The sequence below is a fragment of the Phlebotomus argentipes genome, unplaced genomic scaffold (assembly GCF_947086385.1).
Source record: "Phlebotomus argentipes unplaced genomic scaffold, Phlebotomus argentipes genome assembly contig_15, whole genome shotgun sequence".
NCBI classification, from domain to species: domain Eukaryota; kingdom Metazoa; phylum Arthropoda; class Insecta; order Diptera; family Psychodidae; genus Phlebotomus; species Phlebotomus argentipes.
The window spans coordinates 14,197,260-14,214,114 of record NW_026776181.1 but is presented as its reverse complement, the minus strand read 5'-3'; the positions used below and the strand labels follow the sequence as shown (position 1 = coordinate 14,214,114).

Below are 16,855 nucleotides of genomic sequence, written 5' to 3'. Positions count from 1 at the left end.
CAGTAAATAATACAGATCATCTTACTGTTTGTATGCCTTTTATTGAACTAGGAAAGGGAACATTATCACATTTAATTGACTGCTTCAAAAATGGTAAGTCATTTACACATTTCTTTTTCCTTCTAATTTATCGCACATTTGACAAACATCTAAAAAATGCATTTTACTTGATGTTGACACCATACAAAAAGGTCGAGTACAATGCTAACTCTAGTTCTTATCCGAACAGTAAAGCTATGCGCGTGCTTGAGTCCTAGCTGAGGTCCCTTCCGCCTAATTCCCAAGCACACAACTCTGGTAATGGGCATAAACTCAATCTTGGTCTCCTAAACCTCCTCATGCAAAAATAGGACAAACTTTTCACAATTATTCGAGGTACAAAAACATCCTAATACACTATGGGCCACTGGGAGTTCCTCTCACACTCCGTGAGGTCTTCATTCTTGCAGAAAGTGTTGAACGTAGTGCGAGGATTGAAGCCCAAAATCTCTCTCTCCTCGTAGATTCGATAAGTGAATGTGCTCTCGTACGTGCCGATAAAATATCTCGCATTGGAGCAGATTATTTGGTCAATTATGGCAATCTCCCCGTCCTTTAGGCCATTTAAGCCGTCCGACCGCGTTGGCGGCAGGTACTTGTACACCCTCAAGCGCTTCATGTACGCCAGCAAGTCCATCAGTTCAGACCGAGAGCAGTCACTCGACAGGAACACCTGATCTATGCCCAGAATCTTCGCCGCGCGCTTTATCTGCCCAGACGCCGACCTCAAAGTGGGTGTCGTTCGCTCTCGACCGTAGAGGAAGTCCGCTCGGCGCAAATGGGCACATAGATAGTCTCCTCCGATGGCATTGCGGTATTCTCGCTCGTCCTCCCACCTCTCCGGACGCTGCACAGCGTCCAATTCATCCGTGGCGTTGAAGTTCTCAATGCGGAACTCATTCGCCTTCTCCACGAGATTATCGTTGAAGCGCATCGAACGTCTGGCTCGCCAGAATTCGTCGTTGCCCCAGAAATCATGAAGGACCACTTCGGTGTTGAGAAATAAAATCGTTCGAATGCGTCCCGTTTTCCTGAGTGAACAAGAGAAAGAGACAATTTTAGGCACAAATCAATATTTCGGCGTATCAATAATTTGTGAAGGCCTATTTTTGAAAGGAGTCAATATATGGTTTTATTTATTTTAAGAAGTGTTACATAAATGTATTATTTAGTCAAATTTAAATTCTCTGCTGAGGAACACCGACACTCGGCGCCTGACTCGAAGCTGTGGCTTGGCCAGGCATGGATGTATTTTGAGTGGAAGCATTTGCAGGATTTGCCACCACATTTTCCGCCTTCTCCACACCAATCTCCTCAACATTCATGCGTGTTATAAACCTCAGACGCTTCTGCAGACTTGGACGAAGGCGACGAATGATCGCCTCCAACTCAGTCTTCATCTTGTCACCCACAAACATGTACTTGATGTGGTAGAGGAGGTCACAAATGGAGTCCATGTAGAGCAGTGGGGCGGATCCCTGACTCTTGTCCACCTTCTCAACCAATTCATAGAGAATGGCCGTGATCTCTGCCACCTGGCGTGGTCTCTCGTAGTCCAGGCGCTGCAAGAATGGACCCACGAGGTGGCATATATAGATCAATTGGTGCTCCGTCGCGATGATTGGCTTCAGCTTCTCCTTCACATACTCAGGCATCGTGGCAATTTGGCCAATGCCGAAGTGATGAAACACTGACTGAGCCATTGCCAGCATAAAGACATAAGTTTTGTCCAACATTGCATGTTGAGCTGAAGAACGGAAATTATAATGTCATTAAACGGAACAACTTCAGGAAATTCATTTCACACTCACTTGTCTTGAAGTTGAACATATCGAAGGGTGAATATCTCAATTTCCACTCTTTCATGTGATGAGATTGCAGAACATCCCTCAAACGATCGTACATAACACTCCAGTAGGATTCAGGGAGATTAGATATCACCAGTCCAAACGCATTTATCCAACTATGGATCTGTGACGGAGGAATAACAGTGTATCCTCGGCATATGACGTCCATCAGGCTGTTGGCCACTCGCTGAGGATTAGCGGGAAGAGCCAAAAGCTCCACGCAAGTCACGTAGAGAGCATGAGCAGCAGGATTGGGGAATTCATTAAAGCGCCAATCCGTGGTGTAAAACACATGCTTTCCATCAATTGCTGTAAATACAGTGTTAGTCATTTTGCATAAAATGCTTCTCTGGCCAACTCACTTTCAATCAGGCGACGAAGTAAGCTGATGTAATATGTGAGTTCTGGTTTCCACTGACCAGCTTCAGTCTCAGACTTCTGAAGATACATCTGATAGTGCTCCGTGAGAGCCCAATTGGCTGGTCGGACGTCCTTCAGTGAGCCAATTACAGCTCCCACGAGAGTCCTCTTCATAGACGGATTGTCTCTCAATTTCCTCTCGTAGTAGTGCAAAGTGTTGTACAGATAAGTAATTGGACGATCTGGAAGGAAACTCTGTGAGCAAATCATCAGCCAACAGATGATTGGGAGAGAACTCTTACCGTGGAATTTGTAGAGACACCCAAGATGATCCAAAATAACCGGAGTTGGGGAGTGAGTTGTGCTCCCGGCAGGAGTAATTTCCAACAGACGGTGAATGACAATGTCCAGCACAGGGAGAAATCTGAGGCAGACATTCCCGAAATACACTGGAAGCGGTGGATGCGTCACAGATTCATCCGGAGCGAACTTCTCAGGGTATTTCTGATGGAATGCTAAGTGCTTTTCATGCCAGTTACTCTGCTTCCAGTGTTCCGGGGAGTTCTCCTTGACAAACTCTTGCAGCCGATTGCGAAAGTCTGTGGACTTTAGCAGCACCAACTGCACAATGAAGAAGCTCACCTGAGCATCGTTGCCTTCCTGCGTTCGCAACGCCAAACAGAGCACAAGACGGTCAATCGTGACAATGTGGTACTTCCAGATCATGTCATTTATGGTGTCCACACACTTGTTCACATGAGCTCCAACGCTGGAGTTCTGCACCTCGAAGACAATGTAGTCACTGAGCTTGCGAAGGTGGACAGAAAGTCCACGAGCACCAATTCTCTCGAGAATCTTATACGCCACTGGACTGATGCCGTCCGTCTCGTAGATCATCTTGAAGAGCAGACAAAGGAAGAGCGGAGGCGTTGCGGCGGCACTAAAGTGTGCTATTATATCGTTCTCATTGGACATTGACGTCCAGTTTCTGTAATCCTCCTCAACTGCCTTCTTCAGCATCTGCTTGTTCTCCTTGGGCGTTGTGTTCTGCGTGAAGAACTCATTCAACACCGGCGGGAAGCAGTGCAATGTGTGCGACGCCCAAGAGTGCGGTGTGTTCTGCATGATCCCGGTCAGGAGTTCTCGGCACCAGCTACTGGACGGATCATTCCCAATGCCAGTGATGTGCATTGAGCGTGCAATGGTGAGAATCAGCACGCGATTCAGCTCCTCACTTTCGGCAGACACCAGAGATGACGGTGTTTTGGGCTCAGATAAGTACCGTGAGATCTGTGGCTGCACCTCGGCAGATCCCAGACCTGTGATCAATCGCAGAGCCGTCGACTCCACGCAGAGATGGAGCTGCATCTGATTCGTGTGCGGCACCGCGGCTAGAGAGTGGAGATGGGACAGAAGCTGGACGCGATAGTGAGGCTGAATGTGATGCATTCGGTAGGAGAACATCTCCAGGAGTGTGTAGAGAATTCCCCAGGCGTGGGATTTGAACACTGTTGGCAGTAGCTGGGTCAGGAAGCCCTTAATGCCCAGAGATTCGATCTCCGTGTACACCAGGAGTCTGGAGTACGTTTCCACGAGAGCCGGAGCCATGTTGGTGACATTGGGCATGGCATTCTTCGACTGCGGATGCTTCATCATGTGTGTCACGATGCTGTGGATGAGAGACATCTTGCTGTGCACCGTCAGACTATCCAAGATGACCATCGAAAGCGGCACTGTCGGCACTTGCTGACTTCCGCTGCCACTTGAGCCAGTGCCGCTCTTCTGATTGCCCAGGATTGTGTCCACGAGCGCCGCCATTGGGCGAGAGAAGTAATCCTGATTCGTGGAGTAGGCATTGCAGAGGAGAGCAATCCTGAAGTCCGATCCCATTGAGAGAACCGAAGGATTGGAAGGTGTCACGAGTTCCTGCAAGAATTCGTGATGATTCTTGAGAGCCTTCGGGATTTGCCGGTGAATATTGATCTGGTCCGTTTGTGCTTTCTTCAGCAGATGGATCCAAATGCAGGTGGGCGCCATTTGGCGTGTGCAGTACGGCCTGTTGAAGTCCGGCACTGACAAAGGCTCTCTCTCCGGATAGAGGATGTCGTAGAGCTTCAGCACAGGCAGGAAATTCGACAACGGATTGCGCTGAATGCTACCTGAGATGAACTGCAGCAAGACCCACATGAGATGATCTCGGCCCTTCCGCAGATCCGTGCGCGTTGCCAGTTTATCGTGAAGCGCCATGACGATGGTGGGAAAGTTGGCGAATTGGAAGAGGACGAAGTAGATGAGCTGAGATGAGAGGTGCAGCCAGAGCCAGTGCACAGAACTCATCTTGTCGTCACACTGCCCAGCTGCATCGGGTGTCTGAAACACTGTGGACGCCGTTTCCTGTTCCGAGCGCTCCATGGCGGAGATGACCAGCCACACCAGTTGCTCCTCAAGCGCTACACATCGCTGCTTGTGCTGCTTCTGGAGATTCAGAATCGAGCACACCATGTCCTTGGAATATGGCTGCTCCAGTACGAATCGCAGGAGTCCCGTTTGTGGCTGCAGCAAATCCGTGTCGTACGGAAGAATGCCCTTGAGCGTGAACTTGAGGGTGTTCCTGTCCAGTCTCCAGGGATTTATCAGGTGGTCAGCATACCCAAAGTGCTCCACAATTGGCAGCATTTGTGAATGCCCGATGATGGTGAGCATCTGCGCGGTGTTTCTGAACTCTTCCACGAAAGTCGCCATCAATCTGGCCATTTTCCAGTGTGTTTCCGGACATTCTGTCTTCTGAATCTCATTGGCGATGAAATACGCCGGCAATAGACAGGCATTCCTGTCGAAGATGTACTCAATGATGCTCTCCAGCACTAGCATTTGCGGCAGAGTGCTGGAATTGAGGGCTTTTGGGAATGTTTGAGCCTTCTCGCGGCATCCTCTCATGATCTCACGCACGCCCTTGTAATCCACGCCGCCACTGCCACGCCTCGATGCTATTGAGGCTTTCAGTAGATTCAGGCTCTCAATCCAGAAGTTCTGATTCTGGAACACCAGCTTCTCACATCCCAGGATTTGCTCGCACAGCAATCGCGCCGGCAGAGCATTTTCCCGCACGAGGAAAGAGAGAGTCTCCAGCAGAAGCTTCAGCTGACTCAGGTTGGTCTGCGTTGCGGCCTTCACCAAGTACTGCCGGAGGGTGCTTTCCTTCTGCTCACTCGTCAGGCCCCCGAAGAGCGCTCCTGTTGGCAGGGAAGTGATTGTAGGAGACAGTTGTAGGGGTGTTTGATAGTCTACTGACCTATTTTCTTCTGGAAAGCGTCCGATTTGTCCTCTTCTTCGCCAGGAAAGACATCCTCATTTGAATCGATTTTCTACACGAAAGTACACAATTTTCACGAAATCCTCCAATGTTATCAAGTGCAGTGCACATTTACTCACCAGGATATCGTCAATTAAGCTCAGGATTTGCGTTTCATTAGACATTTTAGCACAAAATACAGGTTTGTTTATAAAACAATCAACATCACCACAAATGTGACACACAATGACTATACTGCTTTTCATCGCAATGTGTTCGGCTGTTCGGCTCTTCGCGCGTGTAAATCATCGGAATTGTTTCTTACTTGGGCTTGAGTTTCTCCAGCAGATCCTTGAGCAGGTTGGCGCTTCCCTGGAAATTCACGCAGGAGAATCTCTTCGTCGTGAGATTGCTGTAGTGAAAGAAACCATCCTGAACAGCTTCCGTTGCTCCACACTTTGTCTTCTCGAACTTGTCCTCAAACACGCCGTTCTCGAACATCTCCTGGAAGTGCTTCAGCTTATACACCTCGTCAATGGCAAAGTCCTCATTGCTGCTGTCCTCCCGCTGGGATTGAATCTCCCGGAAGAACTCCCACATGTCCAGGACTTCAGTGTATCTCTTCATGCTGTCCAGGTCGAAGAAGGTGTTCCAGAAGACGTGACTCTGGTCCAGATACCGCGATCGCCAGTGGTACAAGTCGGAAAACGGCGGAAGGACGAGCTTGGTGTTCCTGTATCGCTCATCCTGGCGCAGATTCTTCACGAACACCGCCATGCGAATGTACACATCCCGTCGCAAATTGAATCCCTCCACGGGATTCACGTCGTACAGGATGTAGGTGATGTTTTCCTGCCTCTCCTCGCGCGGTTTCTCGTCCGGTCGACAAAATTGGGATGGAATTGAGTCCAAAAGCAAGTCGATGGGTTGACAAATAAGTAACTCTCCCACGGGAAGTTCGAGGCACAGCAATATGAAAACTGTGGAAAAAAAAGAGGGCGGAAAGGATATAGAATCGAGTCCGGATGAAGTTGACCTAGATACGAAAAGGATACACACCCGGAATTGTAAAATATGTATGACTTCTCATTATTCCGCGGAAAAGTCAAGTTAATGCTTAGAAAATTGCTCACTAACACTACCAGTATGTTATTATTGCAAAATTAACTCCTAATCCTTCACATTGCACGCAGAATTAGTGCATTGCCTGCCTCACGTCCGTCCGCAACATTCCGCGAGAGTGAAAGAGTAATCAAAACAAGTCCGCGTCAAAAAGTACACTGCGAAAAATCAATGCGCCACAGGGTGCGCCAGCAAGTGAAAGAGAGTTTGAAATAAAATTATTTATTTATGTCATCCATAAAGTATAGCATATTACAGATCATCCAGTGTATAGCCTCAAATTAAAATATGGTTGTTTTTATCTATTTTTCACAAATTCAAACTTCCAATGAGTCCTTTTTTATTTAATATATCGACAAATTTTCAAAAAAGAAAAAAAAACAGGGAATTGTTTCTCATACTGGTAAAAAAATTCGGAAAAATCATCAATAAATCTGCAATGATGTGTGCTTTTTTGTACAAATTCACAAAAAAAATTACTGCCAAAAATAAAAGCATCGATAAATCACACGAGATTCCTTGAAAAATCAAAAATCGTTAAATTTAATTTTTTGTAATACACTTTTATATCTCCCTTTTTAATTTTTTTTTAATATTTATACTTTGAGTTCAATTAATTCATTTCTCTTTTAAGTTATATTTTTTTTCTTTAATGTTTTGTTCTGCATTTAAATATTTTTTTTTGTTCTTTATATAAACTACAAGATTAATGTATTCTGTATGTACATATAATTAGCAGTTTCCTCACGGAAAATTTCAGCTATGGAGAAGAAAATGAATGGGTATTTTGTTTATCCAATTATTCTGCATTAGATTTTAGGGTATAATTTGTGAAATTTTCATCTCAATTCACTATTATATTTGATGAATTTTTTGGCTGGTTTAACATTTGTTTGTAAATTTCACAAGAATCCGATTTAAGCCCGTATACAATCTCATAGTTTTTTGCCTTTTTTTCTGAGATTTTGGTTAAACATATTTTTGCATTTTTTTATTATATTTTTTTCCCACTAAGAAGCCTATAATGGAGCTGTGGAAAGAACTTTCATTCTCGAGGAAAAAGGATGAGCTTTCTTTCTTCTCTTAATTTCATTTTTTTTTTTTACTTTTGCTCTTTTGCAATAATAGTTTAGAGATATTTTGTATTGAATATTGATTTCTCATCAGCTTTTATACCATAAACTTTTAAACATAAATTCATCGTTTTCTGACCTTTTCACAGAAAATAAACACCATACTTCATTTCTCGACAAGCCTAAAAGGTTTTGGGATTTCATACATATCTCTCTTCTTCTGTATTTCTACAAGTTTTTTTTTCTTCTTTCTTTTACTTCCTCAACAGTTTACTTGTAAATCATTTCTCCTTAAATTATTAATTATATACGTAAATAATCGGTTACTCTTGTTCTTTTCCTCTTCAATGCAATCGTACTTTTTTTTTCTTCTCTCTGTCAAAGTACAAGAAATTAAACATATTACATGAGACACACAAGAAAGAAAACTTACATTCAAAGAAGAGCAAAATGTAAGATATACAGGATTTCCCATGGAACTTCGATAAATGGGCATTTCTTGGGCTGAAGAAGAAAGTCAAGGGGGGAGGAAAAAACAGAGGCAATTCAAATCGGAATTCCATATAAATAATAAAAGAAGAAGAAACAGAGTGAAAAAACTCCATGTTTGAATGAAATCAGTCTTAAATCTAATCTCACGAATTCTTGCTCGGATCTCTTCTAATATAGAAAAGAATGTAGGGTTTGCAGTCAGCAACAGCGGACGGCGGCACTTCTTTCACTGTGTGGTCGTTAAAATGCAACCAAGTGCCATTGTTGATAGCAAATGAGGTATAGTGGCCGCAGCTTGATCTGTAAGGCGAAATGTTAGCAACGCGAAAAAGCTCAACAAAGAAGACAAACGATTACCCATTCCCATGATGTACAATAACGGCTGCGAGATCGTAAACATTGTTGGAGGAGTTTGAACGTCTCGTTTCTGGACCGTTGTTGAGAACGAATTGTGACATGTCCAGAGAATTGATGGGAAATGTAATTTTCAAGTCAATTTTTGTTCTGTAAGAATAACGAGGAAAACACATTTGGTTAGAAATTGTGAAAAAAGTGACCAGTTTATAAAAGAAAGTCACCTAAAGAAGTTGCTCCATCGAAATCTCTTGATGTGGAGACACAGAACATTGGGAAGCCGACGGATCCAAAACCGCTTCGTTGATTTCTGCTTACATTTACACGAACTACAGTAGTACAATTCTGTCTCAGCAAGCTCTTCGATCTGCACAAGTGGTTGGAAAAGAGTGTTAACAGTGCCTTTTTTGTCTCTGGCACGCGGGAAAACTTACTTCAGTGAAACTTGACAAGCAGTCTGAAATGTTGCACGCCGGTTGATTGTCCTCGTCGCACTCCTTGTAGAACTTCTCTGGAATGTCTAGTGAGAGATCGAGAAATGGATCGTGTTTCTTGCTCTCCATGCCACAAATCAGGCAGCGCACTTCACTCTGAAGCGTGCCACCAAATACACTCGTCACAATAGAGCTGCGACCCTTGAAGCTGCCCGTCGTGCTGCTGTCTGTTGTCGTGATGGTGTGACACTTCACGACAGTCGCCGTCTTCCCAGTTATGGCCACACCGCCGCCGCCGCCGCCGCCGCCACCGGAATCGGGCAGAGTGATCTGCTGGAGTTCCGTGTGCAGCCGATCGAGCATGTACCGAAGGAATTCGTGGGCATCATGCTGGCGATGACCGCGGAACTGCGGCACGACCTTCCATATCACGAGGAAAAGACACTCGGGCGAGATGGCCTTCGACCCGTCGCCACCCTGGCTGAGATTGAGGAGCACCTTCCGGAGCTCCTCCACCACATTGGCATCGTCGACGTTCTCCTTGAGACTGCGGGAATGGTAGAAGCGCTTCTGCTTGGCCGTCTCAATTGCGGGCAGGGCGGAGAAGTAGCAACTGAACTCGTGAATGTTGCTCAGTGACTGGAGTACGGAATTCATGAAGCAGGTGTTGCCCAAATTGCGCAACCCCACCACCTTTCGGAGGGATTTTCGTTTAGCATTTTCACTACTATCACTGGAGATGGTTCGCTTCCGTGGGCGCAGCTTTCTGCCCAGTGGCATCTCTTCCCACCCAGAATCACTCGATGACGACGTGCCCGTGAGCTCTTGCTGGTACTTCCCACCGGACGCCGCATCGTCAATGCTGGACGACGTGCTGGACGTCGATGATGACGAAGAAGTGCTGGTGGATGTCTCGGATGCCGAATCGTCATCCTTGCTGCTCAACTCCTGACGCAGCTCATCCAGGCGCCGCTCTTTAGTGTCGTTCACAATGAAGTCGTCACATTTGTAGCAAAAGACGGAGAAGTTCATCGTACTCATGCAGATCTTATGATCATTCCGCGATGATGAATGCTTCAGGGCGTGACAATTCTCGTAACGACCACAGAGAACAGTGCCACAGTTGAGACACATCCAGTTCTCCTTCATGGATGCACATTCTGGTGAAGAGAGGAAGAAGAAGAAGAAGAGAAAATTATAAGGCTTCCCCAGCATCTCTTAGCGTGGCTCTTAAATTTGAGAGCAAAGGCATTGGACGGGCACGAGGAATGGCGTTCTGCGGGCTCTCTGCGACAACGAGGTCACATGTCAGCATCCTCGTCTAATTGATTTTATGCATTCGCCTAGAAGAAAGATTCGCCTGGGGAGCGCAGTTGCATTGGGAGTTCGGCTCTGGGGCCTGGACTGCGTCTCACTTCGACGAGGTGCTCCGCAAGGGCAAGGTACACAGAATGAGCGAGTTTTTCTCCTGACGTGCGCGCGAGAGTGTTGAATGAAATGAGGAGAGTGAGAGAGAGTGTGACATACGCTTGGATCGTTCATCTTTTTCACTCTCCTGCGTCGTCGCACAAACAACAATTCCCCCCCTCTCGGACGGCAGAGTCGCAAGGCAAAAACGCCACTCCGACGAGCACGGCAACTGCGAGCTTCTATCAGTCTCTCAGGAGCACTTCGCGGCGGATGATGCAGAGCCGCGGCGGACGGTGGCATCCAGCACTTTCCTGGACAATCATGTGGATGCACAACTGACTGGGTGGCATTGGCTCGAGCCAGCCCGTGTGGAGGCTCTTCCATGCGATCAATGTACACACGCACTTTAAATGGCCACACACTGGAGAGGGGATTTTCGAAAAGCCATGGCGAATGCGATGGTGTTTGAGAGAACAAAGAAGAAATGGACGACGTCAGGCGAATTGACAAGCAATGGCATCGCGCATTTCTTACCGCACTTTCCTGCGAATTTCCGAGGAATCTCCAGCGGGCCGAGGGCACGGCCTCGCCAGGGACTTGGCCAGTGCCTGGGCAGCGCTGGGGATGGCGTGGAGGGTGGAGGGTGCACGGCTTACCGAGGGACAGCAGCTGGTGGCCGAGAGAATTCAGCAATCGAGGGTGAAATGGCAGACTACGTGGAATTAATCATGGCAGAGAGACAATTGCATGGTGGCCAGAAAATGGTTGAGGAGGAACGTGGCCCAACCACAGATGTATTGATTTTCAATATACAATCAACGCGCGGACTTTTCACCCAGAAGATGAGAGACGGGAATATGAGGGAGTGCGACAGAGAGCGGAGAATCGTCGCAGAAGGCTCTTGCACGGCGATTAATTGCATGGGAGAGTGGAAAAAACCCTTCCCGGAGGGGCCCCGATCCCAGACAAGGCGAAACTCTGTGCGCCCCGCGGGATTGTGGGGCCGCTGGGTCTCAGGTGAGCGACCAGCAGCTCAGATGGGAAACAATGATTTCATGCCTCGCGAGGGGTGGCGGAAGAGGAGAGGCGTTAGACTCTGGACGGGGCATCTTTTCTTGTGTATTCTCTCTCTTCTCTTCGCTTTTTTTTCTTTTACCTAAACATCGCCATGTCTTGGACGATGAAGTGGCTGCTGATATTTCGATTTTCTGTTTCCTCACAAAGTCCCGATTTATCTTCACGAACTCTTCATTGAGATGAGGGCATTCCATTGTACACACAACGCACTTTACAACACACTTCAGCTGGGGCAATTCACGTCACGGCGCACACGGACAAATCACTTTTGGTTTGTGATTTTTCACGAGGTGAGGGGGCTGCGAGGGGCGCACTCGTTTTCACGCCAAATCACACACACTCGATGCACTCCTGCGAACTCTGTATAGCCTGACTGACGCCTCGCAATCCTCTGGGACAATCTGTCTCGCTTGGGCTCGAACGTGGGGCTCTTTCTCTACTTTCTCGCCACTCTGTTTCTTCTGGGGATTCACTTTCGAGGATTTTTCGTGAAGAACTCACAGCTTTCTGACAGTCTCACAGCATCGCGCGTGTCACTTTTTCGCCACGCGCCCGACAAGTGGCGGCGAGTCACGGCGAAGTGTGACTCGCGAGCACGTTTTGCGTGTGTGCGTTTTCGGGTAGTTGATAGGAAGGCAGCGAAGAGAATGCAAGTGGCTTGCATAATCTCGTGGCGATATTTTATAATTTTGTAGGTGAAAATAATGGACAGAAATAGCATTGAGTGTGTAAATAGGTGTTCTGACTCTCGGTCTCGCGGCCAGTGCTAGAATTCTCTGGGGAACCCCTAGAAGTTCGCGGTGAATCACTCACTTGCGGAGGATGAGAAGTCGGCCAATGGTGATATTTTGCGAAAACTCACCGAAATAGTGGCTCCAAGGAGATCTCCTGGGCAACCGTGTGGTCTCTCCTGTGATGTTTAGTGTCTCCCGTGAGTGTCAGCTGTGCCAGAAACCATGAGATTCGACGCCTGCTCGCGCTGGAAGAGCGGAAATGGCCAGATCTTCCACTGCCGGAACACACTGGGCGTCTGTGGGCTGCTCTTCCTCCTCTTCCTCTACATTCTCTGGACATCGTCGGCAGGTAATTCATTCAGCTGTGAATTCATCACATATTCCAGGCACGACAACTTCGTGTCGCACAATCGCGGGTCAGGAGAAGGTTCGGTGTTTAATCAGTGCCTCGTGGTTGCTGTGCGTACAGAAAAGGCTACTCATTAGCGCTGGTGTTGAATAATAAATGCGACGAGCCTTATCTCAGCACAAGTTCATTATCAAATTAATGCGGGGCTCTGGGTGGAATTCGTGGATGGCTATATAATGGACTAGCCCGACTATTGATAGAATTAAAAGTCAATTTGCTTGGGTATAGATTGATGTCAAAGAGGTCAATGATTGTGTGAAGAAAACTGACCAATTTTCGCTGGATTAATTGAGTCAATTTATTCCTACCATTCAGTGGAGTCACAGCTGAATTTGTACACTGAATAAAACAAATATAGGATAACAAGAAAATAAACAGAGTGTTCTGGGAAGAAAAAACGCTCTCAAATATTTGACCCAGAGAACAAGCAATAATAGAGTCAATTCATGTAAACTTTTCTTTATGATTTCGCCTGATATTGATATGCGTTCTTTGGCCGTCTGTCTGGACAGTCTGTCTGAAGTCGTGAATTCTCGTTTTGATTTTGCAGAAGATAGAATTATCCTAACGAGAATCACACCCAAATATTGACTCAGCTAATGATTCTGGCAAAGGACAGTCATTAGATTCCTCTAGGCGCCACTTAGAGGGAGAATTGTGATGATTAATGACGCGGTGTTCCTGCCCCGCATGTTTGTCGTCATGTTTAAATATTGACGCTGAGTTATCAAAATCCCTATTTTATTTTTGGCGAATTCGTGAGATGGAAAAATCGATTGACCCAATGGTATAAGGCAGATAGTAATTTTCTTGTGTTTGCATAACCAGTGAAAGTATGTCATTGAGAGGGAAATCACACAATTCATCAATAATTCATTAGTCAATTTTAGAGGAGGGAGAAAAAAAAGTCCACTAATGCTGGCCGCCGACACGATTTCCGTTCTTCAATTTGCTCGAAGATTGTTTAAGTATTGAGTATAGGTTGCCAGCCAGTCACAGTGCCAAGAGATCGGAGTTATTATGTCAGGCTTATGGAAGTTTGTTGATTGATCAATGTGCAATTAATTGCACGTAATCTGAGAGGCAACAGCAGAAGGGCACAAAGTCACTTGGAAGGCGTTTTTACGCTGCTTTGGGAAACACCTTTCCCTTTCATTAAAACATGCAATGAAAAATGGTAGGAAATGGCTCGAAAAGTGCAGACGATTTTTTCTCCCCCCCCCCCCCACAAAAGAAAGCAATTAAGTAGGAGTGAGTTGTAATATTCACACCTAGTTTCTATTGATTTTTCACATGGCCTCATTCTTTTTCTTCGTCCCTATGACATCAATATAATTAATTGCCACTCAAGACTTATTGCAAAAGTGAAAGAAAAATTGATGCAGCATTTTTTTTTTGCCATTTAGGTGTGAAGGTGTACGAGACGACGGTCTCGGACAGCGAAAGCGTGTTTATTTGCAATGTGAATCTTCAGGACAACCGCAAGTTCAGCGAGAGTATCGCCACATGGCCCACCATATACTTCGTGACACCGACTTATCCGCGACGCGAGCAGATTGCAGAACTTATCAGGTTGGGTCAGACCCTGATGCACATTCCCAACTTGCACTGGATCGTGGCGGATGACGTTGATGCCTGCAATAGCTACCTAGATTTCATCCTCAACGACTTTGGTGAGTGTCTTCTGTCACATTTCTCCCCCGCAAGGACAATTACCAACGTATTTCACAGGGATTCCCTACACTCACATCGCCAGTCCCATGCCGGACATCTATCGCAGCAAGAGCACAATTCCACGAGGTGTGGCAAATCGGCGAGCGGCGCTCGCATGGATTCGCAGCAACAACATCCGTTCTGGCGTTCTGTACTTTGGCGACGATGATAACACCTTCAGTCTGCGACTCTTCTCTGAAATTCGCTTCACGAAGCGCGTCTCGATGTTTCCCGTGGGTTTGATTGGGAAGTACGCGGTGAGTTCGCCGGTGGTGAAGAACGGGCGCGTGGTGGGCTTCTTCGATTCCTGGCCGGCGAAGAGGGAGTGGCCCGTGGACATGGCGGGATTTGCCGTGAATCTGGAATATCTGGCGCAACATCCCAACGCAACAATGCCCTACAAAGCGGGCTACGAGGAGGACGAATTCTTGAAGAGTATCAAACTGAAGATGGAACACATTGAGCCAAAGGCGAACAATTGCACAGAGATCTTCGTGTGGCACACGCAGACGACAAAAGTCAAGGCGCCAGTCATCAAGATCGAAGATCACATCCTGGAGTCGGATAAAACGAGCCTCGGATTGCTCCTAAAACACCTGGACGCCATGGGGATCAGCCATACTAGTCCATCATCTGGTGAGTTAATATTCTGTTTATTTTTTTGTTTAGCAATAAACCACTCATGTGCGATATTATTATCCATAGGAGTGAAGGCTGAAATCATCAAGAATGGCAAAATGAAGTCTGTTACGACGCTATTTTGAGAGATAAACCCATGGAGCATCGGTTAATTGTTCTATAAATACTCGCGAGAATACTGAGTAATATCTGTGCGAGATTCACAAGGCAGGAAATAGTAATTCTTGTTGCCTCGTGTACCATAATTTTGTTTGTTTAAATCAAATGAAATTGCGGAAAGTGTTTACCAAAAATAAAAAACTCAAAGCGGAATGAATGCCGAAGAGATCCAAGATGCGTTAACTTCAAAAAAAAAATCAAAGACTTGAACATCACTAATTGTAGATTAGGATCACAATTTAGTACTTATCAGATAATTTTTAAGTAAAATGCTAAGTCCACAGACAGCACAGTAAGTCATTAAGTAGGAATCATGAATAGTGGCTTTATGATTCAATGCTTTGGAAGACAAATGAACGGGTTTAGTTTTTCTGAAGACATTTTACTCCCTTTATCAGCAATGCATCAATTCCAATTTACTTGTACGTACGTATTTGAGAATTGCAAATACGATTTTAAAGATAAAATGAAATAGCTTTGAATTCAACACAAACGTAATTGGGCCGATAAAATCGTCGGATTTTCTCGAAAACCTTGATATTTGCCAGTGTAAATATAAATTTGAGTGGATTTTGTTTGCTGAAGTAGAGAAAAAGGAAACTTAATATTATGTAGATGAAACGATAGAAATGGTTGTGTAGTGAAAACTTTGAAAAATATTCAATTGAGCCATTTTTCACCACTCTTTTTTATGAAACATGAGAAATGAAGGGTTTTAGTAGCTAAATACAATTAACAGGATACACAAAATATTGAAGAAATAAGAGTAAAATCACTGTGATATTATGTTAAAAAAGGAGATTTGATAGATCTTGGCAGAAAGTGTAATTATGTAGTGCTTCGACAAGATGAAATAAATTAGGTGTTTTTATGGCTATTGATTTCACAAAGAAAGTTCACTTTACAGGCTAAAATTATGTGATTATTTTTGCGTGGGAAATTTAATAAATAATTTATTAATTTATTGCTTTCGGAAAGTTTGGGTTTAAAGAACGTTTAGATAATTTGTTCAATTGTATTGATTACATTCAACAAACATATCTTGAAAAAAATATATTGAAATTAAATGATTTGGTAGTCGAAAAAGATTCTTGAGCACCTTCACATAATAAAGAGCAAATATAACGAAATAGTCTTCCTAATAATTATAAGGATTAATTGCAAAAACATGCTGTTAGCGAGTCATACTTATACGCTTTTCATAAAATGTAGATCACAATAGTTCTCAATGATACTGAACACACGGGGAATCTTTTAATGATGATGGCTTGAAATGGATTCAGTCCCTTTTGTAGAGAAATTGACATGAATTGTAAGCGATGAAGAATTGCAAATTGATTATTAAAAACCAGTGCTTTACAAGAACTTTCACAAGAGTTTTCTTTCAATGTTGAACAACCCCTTCTTTTCCCCTTCTTAAGGTTTATGTCAATCATTTCAATGAAATTCTGATAATGCGACCGGAGAATTGAAAACATCGTGAAGAGACATCAAGTGCATGGCAGACAGTTCAAGAGTCTCAAGTGATAACTCGGCGATAGAATAGTGCGACTGTGAGAAAGCATGCACAACACCAAAGTTTGTGATTCATCTTCGGCTAGGCAGCTCGGGTCGATAGCAGGAATTGTATTTATGTATCGCTGGAACTCGGTCACCACAAGCAGATGATCTTTAACCCCGAAATCCCTGATAACGCCGAAT

At 45.1% G+C, this 16,855-nt stretch overlaps 4 protein-coding genes across 4 annotated transcripts; 1 reads left to right on the top strand and 3 right to left on the bottom strand.

Moving 5' to 3' along the window:
- Positions 1 to 23: 23 nt before the first annotated feature.
- On the bottom strand, positions 24 to 7,178 carry LOC132263039 (GDP-fucose protein O-fucosyltransferase 2). The gene is made up of 3 exons (XM_059762598.1): positions 6,598 to 7,178; positions 5,864 to 6,518; positions 24 to 1,070 (listed from the first exon to the last, which is right to left on the bottom strand). The coding sequence occupies exons 1-3, from the start codon at positions 6,626 to 6,628 to the stop codon at positions 389 to 391; spliced, it is 1,368 nt and encodes a 455-aa protein (XP_059618581.1). The 5' UTR covers positions 6,629 to 7,178; the 3' UTR covers positions 24 to 388.
- Positions 1,171 to 5,834, bottom strand: LOC132263037 (mediator of RNA polymerase II transcription subunit 23). The gene is made up of 6 exons (XM_059762595.1): positions 5,679 to 5,834; positions 5,539 to 5,611; positions 2,549 to 5,479; positions 2,249 to 2,488; positions 1,851 to 2,195; positions 1,171 to 1,786 (listed from the first exon to the last, which is right to left on the bottom strand). Exons 1-6 carry the CDS (start codon positions 5,802 to 5,804, stop codon positions 1,218 to 1,220), a joined length of 4,284 nt encoding a protein of 1,427 aa, XP_059618578.1. The 5' UTR covers positions 5,805 to 5,834; the 3' UTR covers positions 1,171 to 1,217.
- A 569-nt stretch (positions 7,179 to 7,747) lies between the features above and the next one.
- LOC132263038 (ubiquitin carboxyl-terminal hydrolase 3-like) lies at positions 7,748 to 12,002 on the bottom strand. Its single transcript, XM_059762597.1, has 5 exons — positions 11,580 to 12,002; positions 9,014 to 10,173; positions 8,804 to 8,946; positions 8,583 to 8,729; positions 7,748 to 8,525 (listed from the first exon to the last, which is right to left on the bottom strand). Exons 1-5 carry the CDS (start codon positions 11,692 to 11,694, stop codon positions 8,369 to 8,371), a joined length of 1,722 nt encoding a protein of 573 aa, XP_059618580.1. The 5' UTR covers positions 11,695 to 12,002; the 3' UTR covers positions 7,748 to 8,368.
- Positions 12,003 to 12,145: 143 nt separating this feature from the next.
- Positions 12,146 to 16,518, top strand: LOC132263040 (galactosylgalactosylxylosylprotein 3-beta-glucuronosyltransferase S). Its single transcript, XM_059762599.1, has 4 exons — positions 12,146 to 12,583; positions 14,050 to 14,316; positions 14,375 to 14,992; positions 15,062 to 16,518. The coding sequence occupies exons 1-4, from the start codon at positions 12,457 to 12,459 to the stop codon at positions 15,118 to 15,120; spliced, it is 1,071 nt and encodes a 356-aa protein (XP_059618582.1). The 5' UTR covers positions 12,146 to 12,456; the 3' UTR covers positions 15,121 to 16,518.
- The last annotated feature ends 337 nt before the right edge of the window (positions 16,519 to 16,855 follow it).